General features: G+C 44.2%; 2 protein-coding genes across 2 annotated transcripts in view; one reads left to right on the top strand and one right to left on the bottom strand.

The window, feature by feature from the left end:
• The window catches only part of pip5k1bb (phosphatidylinositol-4-phosphate 5-kinase, type I, beta b), a 33406-nt gene extending 24685 nt beyond the window's left edge, over positions 1-8721 (bottom strand). The window contains exon 1 of the mRNA XM_027014393.2: positions 8503-8721. The gene's annotated coding sequence lies outside the window, so the exon portion shown is untranslated. The remainder of the gene's footprint in view (positions 1-8502) is intronic.
• A 286-nt stretch (positions 8722-9007) lies between these two features.
• Positions 9008-16346, top strand: fxn (frataxin). Its single transcript, XM_027014395.2, has 6 exons — positions 9008-9200; positions 10599-10664; positions 11138-11223; positions 11381-11501; positions 14502-14599; positions 14928-16346. The coding sequence occupies exons 1-6, from the start codon at positions 9042-9044 to the stop codon at positions 15160-15162; spliced, it is 765 nt and encodes a 254-aa protein (XP_026870196.2). The 5' UTR covers positions 9008-9041; the 3' UTR covers positions 15163-16346.
• Positions 16347-17541: the final 1195 nt, after the last annotated feature.

The raw sequence follows: 17541 nt of genomic DNA, 5'->3' as shown, positions 1-17541 counted from the left end.
CCGTGTTTAAAGTAATTCACCATCTCTGTGGATCCAAGAGCGTTTATGTATGCATGCTGCGTCTAAAATAGCATGACATTCCACCCTGTTCCTAGCCTGTGGGCGTGGCTTGCACCGAGGCCCCTCCCACGCGGCCACCCCAGGCTTAAGCCTGGCACTTAGGCGTCCACTGGGGGAGAGCCGGAGGAAGACAAGGATCTAAGGAAGAACGTAGTCAGGAACCGGACAGATAAAGCCACTTTCCGGGTGAAACTGTTACTTTTAGCACAAGCTCTCAGCTTACAGAAGGGGCCGGGAATATACTGGCCGGACGTCTGAGAAACGTTTAAGTAGAATTGAGAGAAGTGCTCTGTGGTTGGAGTGCCAACACCCGGCCTGGACATGGTTGTCCACTGGGGCTTTTTAGGGATACGTGTGTCTGAGATGCTCTGCCAGAGGACTGTTGAGAATACTTGTCTCTTTATCATCATAACACTTTCCTATCTGTCCTCTCTCTATGTGGTTGCTATGAGCCACTGTACAATGTCTGTAAACAGAATATGAGGCAGAGTGAGAGAGCGAGAGAAAGAAGAGAGAGAGAGAGAGAGAGAGAGAGAGAGAGAGAGAGAGAGAGAGAGAACTGAGGGATGGGGTAAAAAGTGAGAGTCTGTCACATTTTCAACATGATCTGGTAAATCATGCTCACATAAAACACTCGTGCAGTTCAGAGCAGTTTTCCGGTAGGAAGAGCTGAAGACGTTGGGTGACTTGCCAGTCAACCCTACATGGTGTTGTTAACCAGGCGGGCTTCAAAACAAGTGTCCTTGACTTGCCTACCTTTTCACTTTCATTAGTCATGTTCTCCTGAATAAGGTTCGTAACCCTGACTTGCTCAGGATCTATAAATCTCCGTAATAAAAGCATCCCCTCAACACCATTTACGCTCCTGAATCCCTAAACAGAATGCCTGCGTGTGGCCGCACGGCACTGGACGTAGGTCTACTGCACGCTGACAGCATAACTGCTCTGTCATGGGAAAAGAACATGCCGTGTAGCCCTTAGAATGCCTCATCTTCATTCCTGCCTTGGCGCTGTATTCCTTTGTGGAATTGCCTGTGCCAAAAATCCAAGGACACCCTGGAGAGAGCGAAGCTGGGAGTTTGCGCTGTGGTGCCGATGGTTGGAGGCATCTGGGTGTAGGGCTCACTGAGACAGCTCCACCCTCTCTGTCTGCTTTGACTGACGTGTTTCACATATTTCCACATGGCCCCAAGGCATCTATTGCCTGACCCTCCCTGACAACAGATACCTGCACATCCAACAATGGAAACTTCTTCAGAACTCTTATAGGCAATGGAAGAGTAGCATAAGTATGCGTGTGTGTGTGTGTGTGTGTGTGTGTGTGTGTGTGTGTGTGTGTGTGAACAAGAGCATTTTTCTGAGGGTGTCTGTCTGTGGTTATTACGTCACCACCACAAGAATGAAGAAAAGAATACCATTTCCAGTGCCAAAAAACATCCTAGCAATGGATAAACTTTTCCGAATGTAATCTTACGTTTCATAACTTGCCTACACTAATCGTGAGTTTAAAGTTACAGTCCAGGACAAAGAGTCAGTAGGCTTCGCATGCAAGCAGCCTTTGTTCGTAGCGGAAGGATCAATCTTCAGGGTGCCAACTGGACACAATGACAGTGATTACATAAAGGTCTTAGCATCCTGGATAAAAATGTTTCTTGCTGAAGGCTGTAATTGAATATTGTGTTACGAAACCTTTGAAAAGCCCTGATTTAAAAGCTGCAGGGGGATTTTTTTAGATGAACCCAGCATACATTTTTCTTTTTTGTGCTTTTGGAAAAAAAAAAAGTTTCATTGTAACAGAGTTGTTTAATGATAAAACATGGTTAGGGAATTATTCAAACGGATCTTGGCTTGCTTCAATCAGAAATGCTGCCCAGACAATTCAGAGTGGGTTTAGTGAGAATTAAAGCATATTAACTAACTCAGTGGTCACGGTGCGAAACAAGCCAGTGCTGATACTATTTCCCAATAACAAGAACTGCTCCTGTCATTCCATTACCAATGGAACTTTAGGTATGGGGTTTACAACTGGTGCCAATGCAAATGAGGAAGGTACTGCTGGCCATTACAAAAGAAAGTGTCACCCACATCACCACAACAACGAGAAAAATGCACACTGAGCCTAAATTTAGCCTCCATGGCGTGCTGCCTGTGCACACCTTGCGAGTAGCGAAGCGTCAAGAGGAACGTGGACGAGGCATTTGTAGTTCCGGAGAGCCGGAAATGATCTGCGATAAGGATGAGGGCACGGTGTGAAAAGGGTGGCATGGGAGATAAAGAAAAAAGCACCAGAGAGGCAGAGAGAGACAGAGGCGGAGATCGCGGTTACTATTTGAGGCGAGTCCCACTTTGCATGCATGAAGCAGTGCTGGAACAAGCCCCTGCATGCCAGGAGCCTCACAGCAGGGCCAGCGGTGGGGCTGCACTGCAGCAGAAAATGGGGGAGAAGGATGAGAGAAGACGAGAGAGGAGATGGAGGGGAGACAAGCGAAAAGCACAAATACGTAGACGAGCATTCGTAATGGGAATGAAGCACACGGCGATCCTAAATGTCTGCTTGAAATGCACAACCCGCGACCAAACCGTCAGATCAGACTTGCGAAGCATGAGTGTTGAAGGCTGGTCTCAAGGTACAAGAGGACTGTGACAGTCTTCCATTCACCAGGATCTGCTCCCCTGGGCATAGAGAATCGGAGTCATGGGATATGTAAAGGTTGGGAGGAGCAGCACGCCTCCACTCTGCCCTCATTTCTTCGTGTTTATACTCCCAAACCTCCCGGTTTCCTCTGGGATCTCATAGCGCTCTTTCTCTCCTGCACCCCCCTGTCCCTGAACCTCTCATTCCCACTCACTCCAGCTACAGTGTGGGGGGGGAGTTGGCCTCTCCCTCCTACAACCTCGGTAATTTATTGAAACCAGATAATCTGGACATTTCTTCATCACAAGTCCTCTTTTTTTATGGTGAATGTGATTTTGGGTAACTGATCTGAGATCAGTGTAAAACATCTAATGTGGTCCTGGTGTTGCTCAGTAAGCAAGGGTTTGATCTTCCTGCTGCTGTCTGCACCCCTCCACTGGTCTACGAAACCCTTCTCACATGTGGGCGGAGCCCCAGCTGGATGCTAAACAGCCTCCTTCTGCTCCTCCTCTTCCCACTCCTGGTTGGCAGAGGTGCAGCAGGCGGGCACTCGGCCGCCCCCGCCTTCCCGCCGGGGTGAGCGCAATGTCGCGCCAGCTGCAGGCTCTTGAGCCCCTACACTGTGTGCGACAGGCAAATGGACGAATGGCAGAAGGTAATGGAGCAGGGAAATGTTTAGGAAGGAACTGGCCCAGGCCCTTGACAGGCCCCTGGGGGCTTGCTTGGATCAGCCACATGGTTATTGTACTTCAAGCACTGGGGCACAGAATGAAAAAAAACAAAACAATCTTCCGCACGGCTACGGAGTTTGACTTCTGAGGGATTTGCTCCATTCGCATGCAGAGGCGTGGCCGCACTGAGGTTTTGCCTCTTGAACATGAGGAGGTACCGGGGCGAGAGAAGGTCGCTAAACAACAGCATGACATGAGTGGAAGCCCATGTGTCTTGCCCCAGGCATGATTAATGACCACCTGGAAGAGCACATGACAATCATTTCCAGGAAATTTGCAGGCCGCTTGGGAAGTGTTGCCTTTGGACACAATTAACCGACCCCTCCCCCTCAAAAGATGAAAGGGGCCGGATACGTGCATGTCTATGCTTTATGGACATTATGCAACCAGTGACGTGTGTGGCAGCATCTGTATTTACTCTTAACACAATTTGGAGGAATCCAAATCTCCCCATGGAAGTTTGAAGAGTGAAGACACAGAACCAGGAGGGTGAGGTCTACAGGAGGGTCATCGACTGGACGTCAGGGAAGAGGGCATCCACATCCCTGCCAGTCTCTTTGCCCATGGCACTCCTTCACTCAATGGCACTCAAACAGGCAAGCACCATTCATGATGGCTCCATACTTCATACTCAATTTATGCCAAATTCATAGACTACATAACAGGGAGAGAAACATCTTGATTGTAGGTCTTGGTTTGGTATATGGTCTCTCCACTTAGAATATATGTCAATGCAATGTATTCCTTCTTTTGACCAGTTTCGCACTGCTGTCTTTGGGTGGTGGTCTGAACAACACGATATCCCAGTTTAAATAGTCTCACAGACTGAGTAACACCAGGACGGCTTTGTAGAGAACATTTCAAAGCAGCTTCAATGAAAAGTCCCTGCAGTTGGTGCAGTATCGTCCAAGATTAGGTTTGTTCCCCAGCATTCCCAGACCAGTGTCTGCAGGGCCATGTAACGCTGGGTCAGCTCTCCGCAGTAGGAGGTTGAAGGAGTGATGTGTGATAATGCAGAAAGCGTAAGAGGGAAGCTTTAATCAGGGAATGAATCACTGAATCAGCACTTCAGGCTGAGCCAACAACCAACCAGGATTATTTTTCAAATATCGAATGTACATAGTAAACACAGGACTGACAAAATTCATAATAGCACTATAGGTTACACATAGGACATGGAAACCAGAGAGAGAGAGAGAGAGAGAGAGAGAGAGAGAGAGAGAGAAAGAGAGAGAAAGAAAGGCAGAGTAATTACGTCCATGTCCAAGTTAATTTCACTCAGTGGTTGTATTTAAAAATTCACAATGAATGCCAGAAGCAGATTGCCAGACTATCATACGAGTTCTTCCTCAAATGCATTCCTCAGCACATTTCAGTAAATCACTTACCATTTTTAACCTTAAGACAGAATCTCTATCGCAAAATACACCAAGAGAGTCTTGAGCATGTTTACGTAACCAGGCCTAGCTCATGCCAGAGCCAGCGTGGAGTTGCATAAGTCATGTCAAATGAAGCTGATATGCTGTTCACTTTATTATCATGCTGATTCACCGATTAAGGCAGTTCCTTGAGTCTGGAACACTAAACGATGCACTTTGACCTTTGGCAATATGAATATTTCAGAACAACGGCACAGGAAATGCCAAAACGCCTCCACATCAAAAGACGTGATGTCACCAGATAAGGTATATCAAGTAAATTTTCAAGAAAGCTGCAATAAAGAAGTATGCACTTTGCAAGTGCTAAGCTTGACCACAACTGGAGAGATGCGGAGTGGGTCTCATCTGAAGGATCGCGAGTGGATCTGAGAACCTGAAGGATCGTGAGTGGATCTGGAGAAGTGAAGGATATGAGGTGGATCTGAGAACCTGAAGGATCGTGAGTGGATCTGGAGAAGTGAAGGATATGAGGTGGATCTGAGAACCTGAAGGATCGTGAGTGGATCTGGAGAAGTGAAGGATATGAGGTGGATCTGAGAACCTGAAGGATCGTGAGTGGATCTGGAGAAGTGAAGGATATGAGGTGGATCTGAGAACCTGAAGGATCGTGAGTGGATCTGGAGAGGTGAAAGATGGGCAATGAATCTGAGAAACTCAAGGATATAGAGAAATGGAACTGGCAGAAAACACCTTTGTTTTTTCAAGTCAGTGCGATACATGAACTACCTGCTGTGGCAAAGTGGCTGCTGATATGACAATATTTTTTGGGAAATATCTAACTGTGTTGTATGTTACTAGTGCACTAGTAGCATAAAACACAGTTATACATTTCCTAAAAAACCTTTACGCTGATCAAATAGTGAGCTTGACTTGGTTAGCTTACACAGGGCTGCATTTGAAGGTAAATAGAGGTACTGGTAGAGGAGGTCTTGGAGGAGTTGATTTGCATTCACTGCTTTCCAATTCAAAAAAACCTGGCACGATAACCTTTGGCTGTAATGACACTCCCACACAGAACTGTCACTCAGAACACACCCTTCCTGTGCCTGGCGAGACACTGGCCCTCACTCCATAACTCTCATACCACAGCACTTTGTTCATGGTGCTTAGCTCACACTTCCAATGAAACTTACAATTGCGACTGAGCCATTGAGGATTAAGGGCCCTGCGCCGGGGCCCAACAGTGGCAAGTCGGTGATGATGGGGCTCCAAACGGCAACCTTCTGGTTACTGGTCAAGTATCTTTACCACTGAGCCGCCATTAATGCTTCACACATGCCATTCTCACCTGAGGCAAATATGCTTGGCACTAGGACATCGTAGATGGTACAAAGAAGACATGGGGTACAACCCTCAACAGAAACGCGAGCTGAAGATACTGCACTAGCTATATATGTCACAAACAAACAGCAACAGACGCTTTCTCTACAGAGCCTCTCCATCATCTGTCACTGCTGGACATTAACCAACAGTGTGACTGTGAACGTTTTTCAGACTCGCGCCATTTTCCTAAGCAGAAGAGGGAATTTCTCCGATGTAGTGTTCAGCCACTGAAGGCTAAATAAACCACCAACCACAACTCATAGCCACAAAGAGGAAACAGAAATAATGATGTTCTTGTACTTCATTTGAGATGAACTACAGTGGATGGTCACCACTGTATCCAGACATCACCTTCGCATGAATGAGGTTAGCACCATTAAGTCTGTCTGCAAGTCAAACCTTATGATCGCCTGCAAACCTTTTCAGAGCAATATTATTTTATTTATATGTGTAACGCCATGAAATGAATCTGTGGCGTTATTTTTCAATATATCAGCACTGTTCTTTGTAGGTACGTTACTGCATTCACACTTTGTGGTCTGTGGTGTCTGTAACTCGGTTACTAATGTGGCATTATGATGAACGGGTGATACGCTAAGCGTACCTCAGCCTGTTCACTGTGTCGTCCTTATACGCATAATCTAGGACCAGTCGCTACTTTGCATATTCTGATCTTTTCCTTCATATTCAGAAACTACACACTGCTCCGTGATCAGCGGACGAGAGTGAGGCCACAGAGCGGTGACGTACGTACGTGTGTGTGTGTGTGTGTGTGTGTGTGTGTGTGTGTGTGTGTGTGTGTGTGTGTGTGTGTGTGTGTGTGTGTGTGTGTTTGTTTGTGTCCATTGGCCTACTGTGGAGGAATGTTGCACAGCATCGTGGGAACAGTGAAGAATGTGCGGGGTACTCCTGTTCGCTGCTGTTCGCCCGTCTCGTCACAGCTATTCTCAACACAACGACAGACGAATTACACTCGAATATTACAGCATCTGATTTCAGACTGGGATGACTATAACTGACACATTAACGTGGGTCCTGAACTTTAACAGGCTTTAAAGTGCCACGATCCAGTTATAACTTACTTCTCCTCTCAAAACGAGTGCGCAGGAGCCCTGACGGCACCTATGTCCTCCATACCGTCTCCATACAAAGAAAGACAACAGGGCTCTGTGATCACTTCGCTTATCCCATAATGCTTTATCACAACCTCACTAAATCATAATAAAAATATGCGGGTCAGTTTCCTGGCTTGGGGCAGCTTTCAAAGATGGCTCCTGGTACTGCGGACCTGTCACTGACAGTAGCCGCGGCCAGCGCTTGCTGGGGTGAGACGAGTGACCGCTTAATGCTGTCCAGACCACTCAGACAAAGCTGAGCGCACAAACACGAAGACGAATGGACAGATAGGCTGTCTTCCTGCAATTGTTCGCAGCAGCCACGTGACAAAAGTGCCTCGAGGTGCAAAGCTGCTTCAGCGACCCCAGTACGTAGTCGCACAGCGGGCCGTGGCATTCACATGTACGCGTATAAGCAACTGGTGTAGTAATTGGGTAAATCTAGGAAAAAGTGTGTGTGTGTGTGTCTCTCTCTGTGTGTGTATGTCTGTGGTTACCTTTATTTAGTGGTGAAAAGATAAGAAAAGATTTCTGTATGATTACGTCGATAATAAATATGGGATAAAACATGAAACATCATAAAATTTTATAATTTTCTGGAAATTGAGATAACACGACATTAATGATACTTAATTAATTTTTTAATGAATTCATATTCTATTCATAAGTTCCACTCCTATTCTATTCATAAGTCCCATTAAAGCCAAAAGAAGTACTGCATTCATGTATATTGTATACTGTATTCGTCAGTGGGCTACGCACATCTCAGGAGACCCCCGGATACCGCTGACCTGCAATATTACGTAATTTCACTATTATTCACCAGTTCAAACCTCACAGTGACGTCGGGCGCGAAGTGTTAAATGGCAAAAAGACCATTTACGTTTGGTGCTATCACGATAGTAAAAACAGCAATGGCAAGCATCAAACAAGGCACTGGATACGAACGCTGCCTCTTCGTTAAGCGAAGCCAGTGTTTTCGCTAAGATTCCCTAACGTTATATTTACCTGCACACTGTTAAAGTAGTAAAGACACGCACATAGCCAAATGGAAATATGTAGCCTTTGCTATGGTATGAAAACGCATCTCATCTCAGTGATACTTACATGATGCCCACTCTTGTTTCGGAATCTACCTTCACCTTGGACAGGTGGGCTAATACGCATAATGCTTTATAAAAATCCGGTAAGATTCTTACTTGGATGGGCCTTTTTATCTTTCTTGTCGTCTTTCTCGCTGTCAGAGCGATAGGTTCAGGATGGCTGATAGTCCACCGAAAGTATCCCAGACGCTGATTTCTTTAGGCCAGCGAGCTGTTGGCTGGAGCGTTAAATCGATAATGAAGAGAGTCTAAGGCATTGGAAGCGTAGGTCTCCGCCTCCCAGACTCAAACATAGTTCGGAGAACCAATTTCCAAGTTTCTGCATGCTCAATAAGATTGCAGAAGTCAAGTTCAATAAACTTACAACGCCACCTGCAGGGCGACTGTGGTCTTACACTTTATATGGGTAATAGTTGGTGCGTGCGCCCAAGTATATTATATTATATTATATTATATGTTTATTTATTATTTATGTGTTTCCTAATGTATCTAGATAGATAGAAGAAGGCGCATAAATAAATATAAAACACATAATATAATAAACAACCTAGACAGATAGACTTTTTTTGTGACTTTTATTTTGAAAATGGATTGGTGGACGGATTCGATAGACAAGACCCTCACGGCTCGGCTTCATGTCTTTACCAACGTCGTTATCTGACGTTATGTCAAGATTAATGAGCAAAAGTCAGTGTCTCTCTCGCCTTTTTCTAGAATTTAGGTGGAAATGTCACCAACCAGCTAAGGTGTACACATATGTTACTGGAGCGCGCAAAAGTGAAGCAACGTTAAACGTAAGTAGACGATGTAAACAAAGTAGGTTAGCTAAGCTAGGTTAGCCATCCTAAATCGCTAGCTAGATAAGTTAGCTTTGAGAACTAAATATAACTAAACATCAATAGAAATCTTCTTAAATTGTGGTTAGAGTTTCGTCATCTACCGTTGTCAGTGTTTGATAATGTGAGTTTAGTTAGATAACAGACTCCAATAGTTGTACGTAGCTAGCTAGTTAAGTGAACATGTCTTCAAATGTGCCATTTGAGGTAGATAGCTATAGTTATGTGTTTAGCCTTATAACCTTATTAGTGGTACATCAGTTAGCCTTGTAAACCTTATTAGTGCTACGTCAGTTAACCTTATAAACCTCATTAGTGGTACGTCAGTTAGCCTTATAACCTCATTAGTGGTACGTCAGTTAGCCTTATAACCTCATTAGTGGTACGTCAGTTAGCCTTATAATCTCATGAGTGGTACGTCAATTAGCCTTATAACCTTATTAGTGGTACGTCAGTTAGCCTTATAATCTCATGAGTGGTACGTCAATTAGCCTTATAACCTTATTAGTGGTACGTCAATTAGCCTCATAACCTCATTAGTGGTACGTCAGTTAGCCTTATAATCTCATGAGTGGTACGTCCATTAGCCTTATAACCTTATTAGTGGTACGTCAGTTAGCCTTATAACCTTATTAGTGGTACGTCAGTTAGCCTTATAACCTCATTAGTGGTACGTCAGTTAGCCTTATAACCTCATTAGTGGTACGTCAATTAGCCTTATAACCTTATTAGTGGTACGTCAATTAGCCTCATAACCTCATTAGTGGTACGTCAGTTAGCCTTATAATCTCATGAGTGGTACGTCAATTAGCCTTATAACCTTATTAGTGGTACGTCAGTTAGCCTTATAACCTCATTAGTGGTACGTCAGTTAGCCTTATAACCTCATTAGTGGTACGTCAATTAGCCTTATAACCTTATTAGTGGTACGTCAATTAGCCTCATAACCTCATTAGTGGTACGTCAGTTAGCCTTATAATCTCATGAGTGGTACGTCAGTTAGCCTTATAAACCTCATGAGTGGTACGTCAGTTAGCCTTACAAACCTCATGAGTGGTACGTCAGTTAGCCTTACAAACCTCATGAGTGGTACGTCAGTTAGCCTTATAAACCTCATGAGTGGTACGTCAGCCTTATAACCTTATTAGTGGTACATTTCACAAGGACTACAATAATACAATGATTCATATTGATTACTCAAGATGACACTGTTGGTGCAAACAGAACCTTAGCTCTTATTTATACATAGTCACGATTTGTACCAAATTAGAAGAGTACGGATGATAAACAGTTATGGAAGTAAAATGATGTAGCATTTGTGATTGAAGTGCCAGTAATCTCTTTGTGTTTTCTTAGCCAAGATGGTGTGCATTTTACAACACTAACTCGGGACGGCCAGAAATTAAGACAGACGCACAATGGGTAAACAGACCTGTTTTAGAATGACATTATAGGCCACTTTAATGAGTTATTTTGAAGGAAGAGTTCTAATCTAGTGTGTGTAAATGACCATACTCTGCCCATGTAGTCACTGCCATGTGTATATAAAAGGCAACAGCTAAATAAATCAGCATGATTACGTTAAGATCCATACTGTAAATCTCTCTTGGTGGAACAGAAAGTTCTTTCACTTTTACTTTAGGTGTTCCTGTAGTGTGGAATGCTGAGTGTATAATGTAATAAGTAATACTAACTAATGAGTTGAGTATTGATTCATTGACACAGTAATATATATTGTTCTTATTGTTATTGATATTATATAATATGTACACACATTATTTAAATACAATTCTTATTAGACACCTAATGTGGCTTGTGGCTGTAAAAACTAGCAATAATATGTTAGTTGTTAATACAGTCTGCAGAACACACTGTGTGTTTTATTACTCTTTCAGTGGGTTAACGTTATACTTGGAGACATTCGGAGAAGAGGGCTGCATTTGTCATGTCCTCCAGCAGAAGTACATGCTCGTCAGTTCAAGTAAGTGATGCTTTTGTCTTGTCAGTCAGAGCATTAGGTTCAGTACAGCCAGATTTCCCCAAAATCAGAGCGATAGCAATGTTTGTACGTTATCTAAATCATGTAAATGTGGTGGGTGTATTTATTTTTCTAACACCCTGTTTTTGTGACTTGGTAGGGAGTTAACAGAAGCTGCTTATGAAAAGGTAGCAAATGAGACACTGGATGCGCTAGCAGAGTACCTCGATGACCTCACTGATGCAAAATGCACTCCTTCAGACTATGATGTTGTCTTCTCTGTGAGTACATTGTAAAGACCCTTAGATGGATGAGGAAACTCTGCTGTCCACTTTATAGTGTCAAACTTGCATGTTTCTTTACTGCCATACCCAAGTAAGCAAGACACTCCTGCATTCCTTTACTGTTTGATGAAAGGGGCGATGTATCTTAATGACCACTTGGGGGCGCTGTTGCTTTATGAAGAAATGTGCTCTAATAGACTGTTCAATGCTGACTGCATTTCCTCGCATCTGTATGATGTCTGAAACATGCAAATTGATTATTTAACTCATCTTTTAAAAAAAAAGTTTTTACAGGGCTATATGTCTTATTTAAAAAAATGACTTTATGTGGGTCACTGTGTCTGTTTAGGCTGGCTTACACATGCAGTGGTAGCTAAGTGATCTCCTGTCCATCCGTCTTATAGCATATTGCAATACGTCCCATAATTTAACACAAATCATGGCAGTTGGGAATGTAAAAACTCCATGTGAAGTAGCCCTTTCAGCATGTGTAGTCTGGCTCTGGTTGGGCTGCCTCCTCTTCATCGCATGTCTGTATGAATTCTTGACCCACTTCAGCCAGAGCTGCTTAGGTGGTGGTATGTAGGTCTAGGCCCATGGTGCATCTGTAGAGAAACCCTGTTTTTCCCACCCAGTAACAGACCAGATGATGCCTGTGGTCAGAAGCAGGACTGTACAAGTATGGAGAGTGTCCTCTAAGCCTAGGCTATGGGCTTTCTTAAATTGCACTTAGCAAATAAACAGTGTTTGCTTTCTGGGTTTGACTTGCCATATTTGCCAAAGCCCCGGTTTGAAGAACTACTGGGCATCTCATGCCAAGATCAGCATGTAAGGTTCCTCTGACTTGGGACTCAAGCAATGCTGTTTGGTGAGAATAAGGCTTTGAGACCTTTATGATGGTGGTGTTTTTTCCCCATCTTTTTTCACGTTCACTGAGTGCTTTGACCCGTTCTGTTAGAGGAGGCTGCCAAAAAAACGCTCTGTCCTGTTGGGCCGCAGTAAATGGATGCACGCGTCATGAAGGAATCGTTCTACGGGCTGTTAACACCGAATATGGATAAATGCAGCTTGTTTAGCCTGCTGTCTACATCAGCAGCAAGCTCCAACTCCAGCTTCAACTGCATCTACGCACCTTCATTTTTTTTTTTTTTTTGGAAGTAGTTTGAAGACACAATTCTGCCCAAGACTATTATGTGAAATACACTGTATATAAAATGTGTCTGAGTTCTTGCCTGGACAGTTACTATCATTGGTATTTAGGGGTTTGAAGCTGACCCTCTCGAACAGTAATAAAGCAGTTGTAGGGAACATCAGTATCCGCCATGTTTCCTGTCTCGTAGACATATGTCTATTATGTTCTGTCAGCATTGTGGAGTCCCATCCGCCCATCTCTGGTGTCGTGTCAACCACGTGACCTGCCGTAAGGAATCATGGGGAATCTCACAGCTCCGTGCCATAACTGGCAGCTCTTTTCCAGACAACCGATTAGCTTGTTCTGGTCTCTTAGAGAGATGTCTGTTTGTGTTTTTGCCCAATAGGAAAGGAAAGGCACTGTTAAGTATGTAGTGGTCTATGGATACTGTGTACAGATGTGTAAAATGTCTTTTTAAGGTTAGAGCTTGTTGTCTGGCCAGTGATGGTGGTTCCCACTGAGAGCCTTAGGTTGTACTACGAGTCTCATAGTACTGTAGTTGCCTTTGGATTATATTTACATGGACATTAGCAAATAAAGAACCTTGATTTGCTCTGTATTTATTTTAATGTGATCTGTTAGTTTCCTTTACTTTGTCTGACCTGCTTATGTACTCACATTCAAGTCTCAGTTCCGGTCTTCTCTGAATTTCCTTCCCAGAATTTCTTAGGAGAAGCAGCATACGTTGGAAGCGGAGCTGTGCATGTGAGCGGTCACGTGAACAGCCTTGTTCCCAGCACACCTTTGCTTGAGCCTTGTGTTGTTGTAGCAGCTGGTGGTAGCCTGTTCACTGCAGGACGTGCTGACTGATTGATTGGTCATTCACACTTTCTGTAGCACCAACCCCCCCAGCTAGATAAATGTCAGGCAGGAAGCGTCCTGTCAGACTGCCCTCTGAGCACTGGGATTCTGCCCCTCTCTGCTGTTCCCACGTCCAGGCAGGACACAGAAGATGCCACTTCTGCCTCCCAATGCCGTCCCGTGCAATGGGAAGATTTAATAAAACTCCGACTTCTTAAATCTTGTGTTTGGACAGCGGCTGCCTGAGATGGCGCTGAGGAATTGAGCTGCACTCCCAGGCCTGCAGCTCGCGCTTTCACAGCTGAAGAGATGTCCCACCAAAGACGCAACACACACACACACACAAACACACATGCACACACACACTTCCTGTAGTGCTGACGGCTTCTCACATTTCGTAGGCCACACTGTGGTCAGTCATCTTTGAGCCTGTTGCTGCCATTGAGGGGACATGTCACTTCCTCTTTCCAGAGGTATCTGACTTAATTCAACCCCTCCTTAGCTGTAAAGAGGAAACGTGGTCATCAGCAGATCTCACCTCTCTGACACACCAGTTCTGAGTCACGCCAGCGGTCACAGCATGTAGAGAAGCTTGTGAAGCGTGCCAGCCATTTTAATCAAAAGAAACAAAAGAACAGGCCAGTTAATTTGGACTTGCAGTAACGTGCTGTGCTCCATGCTGAAATATTCCTTCTCAGACACAGAGCCAAACAGCCTCCAGCTCGAATGAGCACTAAACAGCAAGTGTTCCCTCGTTCCAGCCATGTGACCTGTCTGTGAATGTTCTGCATCTAATTGGGCCTTTTTTTAGGTTATTTTTTGCAATTTTTCTTTATTTTTTATATCTGTCCATGTCTCTTGGGCATCTGGTCAATGTGGCGTGTGAATTAGCTCAGCTTATGTCTGGCCCACCGGGAATTCAGAGACTGGAATTTTAGTGACTAAACAGATCAAAGGAATGTTTTGCAAAGAAATCTAAAAGTGGTAATAATTTCTTTCTACAGAGTGGAGTTCTGACTGTAAATGTGGGCGGGGGACATGGAACCTATGTCATAAATAAACAAACACCCAACAGACAGATTTGGCTGTCCTCTCCAATAAGGTACGCAGTGTTGTCTTTTTCTATATGTTTAGTGAAACCTGTCAAAACAGGTTACTTTCTGTCTGTTTTAAAGAAGCATTTTCAGTCTGTTAATGCAAACTTATCATGACTGACAGCAGTTTTTGTGTCCTGAACCGCTCATTTTTATGACTGTCCAGATTTAGATGTTTTATTATTTGTTTAGTTTAAAAGCGGGTTATTTGTTTATTTAGTTCAAAAGGTCGTCACAAGCAGGTCACTTCTGTTGGTTACATTTCAGCTTTTCTACTGCAACAGAAACCTTAAGAGCTGTATAACTAGACGTACTGAATGTGTGTTGGTTACGCAGTGGGCCAAAGCGTTACGACTGGACCGGGAAGTGCTGGGTGTACGCCCACGACGGCATGTCCCTGCACGATCTGCTCGCCAAAGAATTATCTGCCATCTTTCAGTCAAGAATGGACCTGTCATGCCTCATCCATTCCTCAAGGGGGCACCAGGAGGCACAAACACCCTCAAAAAACGGTCAGCCCACAGTCCTTAGCTGCAGGAACACAGATGTGCTAGCACGGAGGAACGGATGAGGCGCTCATCGTCATTCCTTGAAATTCTGGAAATGCGCTCACACCCAGCTGTTGACTTGTGCATTACCTGTCATGCCTAATGACTGTAGAAGGTTAGCTCTAAATAAAAGTCTTTTCCAGTTGCAAAACTTGAAGTCCTGAACACATTAACTGGAAAATGTTTCTTCATTTGTATTTTATGATTTTAAAACGGTGTCGCTGAACAAAAAGCACTGCATTGCATCAACCCCCAAAAAGTAGCATAAAAGTAAGTCACTTTCTTAATACACAGACATAATAGCAGGCTGCCTGATTCTGACAATGTTACTTATGACTTATCGTGTTATAATAATAGTGAGTAACCTTTAATAACTTTAATTATGACTAACTAGTGAATTCGGTTTACCATACGTGATTATCTTATTGCAGAGACAAAGATTAATTGTCAATTTATGAATTGCTTATCCTTAATGTATGTTCATTCAGTAAAAATTCATTTGATCACTCTCTGTTCTAATCTTTGCACTTATTCTAATCTCTACCCTTATTTGGACCAGTTTGTAATGGTCCAAAGCCAGGTGACTGAGATGTAAGGGCACTAAATATAATTATTTGTAAGTATTTCAGAAGTCTGGCCCTGTCTTGAGTACAAACAGTAGAATACGTATATAGAAGAGGGAGGGATTACAGCAGGCAACTGCTTGGAGAGGTTATAGATTGTTGCCCCCTCCCCCCAAAAATACCATGTTGCCAGCACTTGGCATATTTATCAACAGTCACACAATTAAATAGGAAGAAAATGTCTCTCACATCAGTGTGAAATGTGGAATATTTTGTCTAATGTCAAGGTTTGTCATAAAGCTAGTCAGTACAATGTTGAAAATTGAAGTGTAAGTATATGTTGTGCCATGTACACTGGATCTAGGAAGTGGGGCACAGTGAGGACTCCCAGAATGCTGTGCTGTGCTAATTAAGTTCAGTGTTTTATGTTTTGTTTTGAATAGATGATTTGTGTCAGTATGGCTGCGTTTGTTTTGGTAAGTGTCATCTTTCCCTTTTTGTTAAAAACGAGAGTGTGTAGTTGTTGTGACTGATGTGTGTGTTCTTCAGTTATCCTCCCCCAGTTTTCTCCATCAGTCCTGTTCTGATTATTTCCTTCTTTTGTCTTTCCAATGACTGCTTTGCAATAAACAGCTGTTCCTTGAGCAGAAGCTCTATCTGGTTCTTCCACGCTGACAGTAAACTGCTGTCAAAAGTGGGATGTTGCCAACAAGCTGGAAGAAACTGAGCAGTGCACCAACAAACCTGAAGACAGGTCAGGTCCAGCCAGCTGAGTGTGAGGTAGGTGAATGAGGATGATGGCAAAGAAGCTCACAGGCACCGACTTCCACGCCGCTATGGCGATGTCACCTTGAAACCACAGCCCCCACAGAAGCAAATGGCTGCCCGGAGTTGTGATTGGATGGAGGCCTTTATTGTGATACAGTTTTTCCAAGCACTTGAGGGAAAAGCACTGCAGCTACTTGTGGATCTGTCGTGTTCACATCCACCCTACAGAAGGAGTTGGCGATGCAGTGCTTCCTAAAGGAGCTGGAGGAACTGAGGTGGCATGTACAGATTGGTGCACCGGTAAGTGGCAAGAGACAAACCTCAGTGATGACTCTACAGCTAAGAAGATCGGTTACCAACACGCCAAACTGTTTGCACTGGACCCGGGGCTACGGCAGTTCAAAGGTATGGCTTCTGGACTGTGTAACGCACCAGCCACATTCGAGTATTTGCTGGAGTGAGTGCTTACCACCGTTCCTTGTGATCGGTGCATCATCTAATTAGACAATGTACTGGTCCATGTGCCCAGTTTTTCCATGCTACTCGCAACCTGGAGCAAGTACACCAGGCTGTCAGCTCCGTGAGCCTCCGGATACATCCTGGGTCAAGTGGTGAGCAAAGCCATAGTGAAGACCCAGGAGAGGGGCCTCGGTGTGGAACGTTTGAGCTGTAGAGCTTCCTGGGTTTGGCTTCGTACTACCACTGCTTGGTGCATGGGTTTGCCGATATAGCTACCCTGGCTCACAGCGAAGGGGACTGCATGAGGAGGCTGAGTGTGCATTTGCTGCTTTCCGTGCTTGGCCGTGTCCTGCTAGGCAATGGTGCTGGTGTTTTCCAGGGCAGGCCACAAGATTGTCATAGACACACATGTCAGCAATAAGGGCATCAGCTCCATCCTTTCACAGATACAGGACAGAGAGTCGTCACACACTACAGCTTGAGCAAACCAGAGCACCTCTACTGCATGACTAGAAGAGAGCTGTGGTAATGGTAGCTCAGTGGTTAAGGTACTTGACTTGTAATCAGAAGTTTGCTGGTTCAAGCCCCATGACTGCCAAGTTGACACTGTTG

Source organism: Electrophorus electricus, chromosome 23, assembly GCF_013358815.1.
Source record: "Electrophorus electricus isolate fEleEle1 chromosome 23, fEleEle1.pri, whole genome shotgun sequence".
Taxonomy (NCBI): domain Eukaryota; kingdom Metazoa; phylum Chordata; class Actinopteri; order Gymnotiformes; family Gymnotidae; genus Electrophorus; species Electrophorus electricus.
This window is presented reverse-complemented; position numbering and strand designations above follow the sequence as displayed.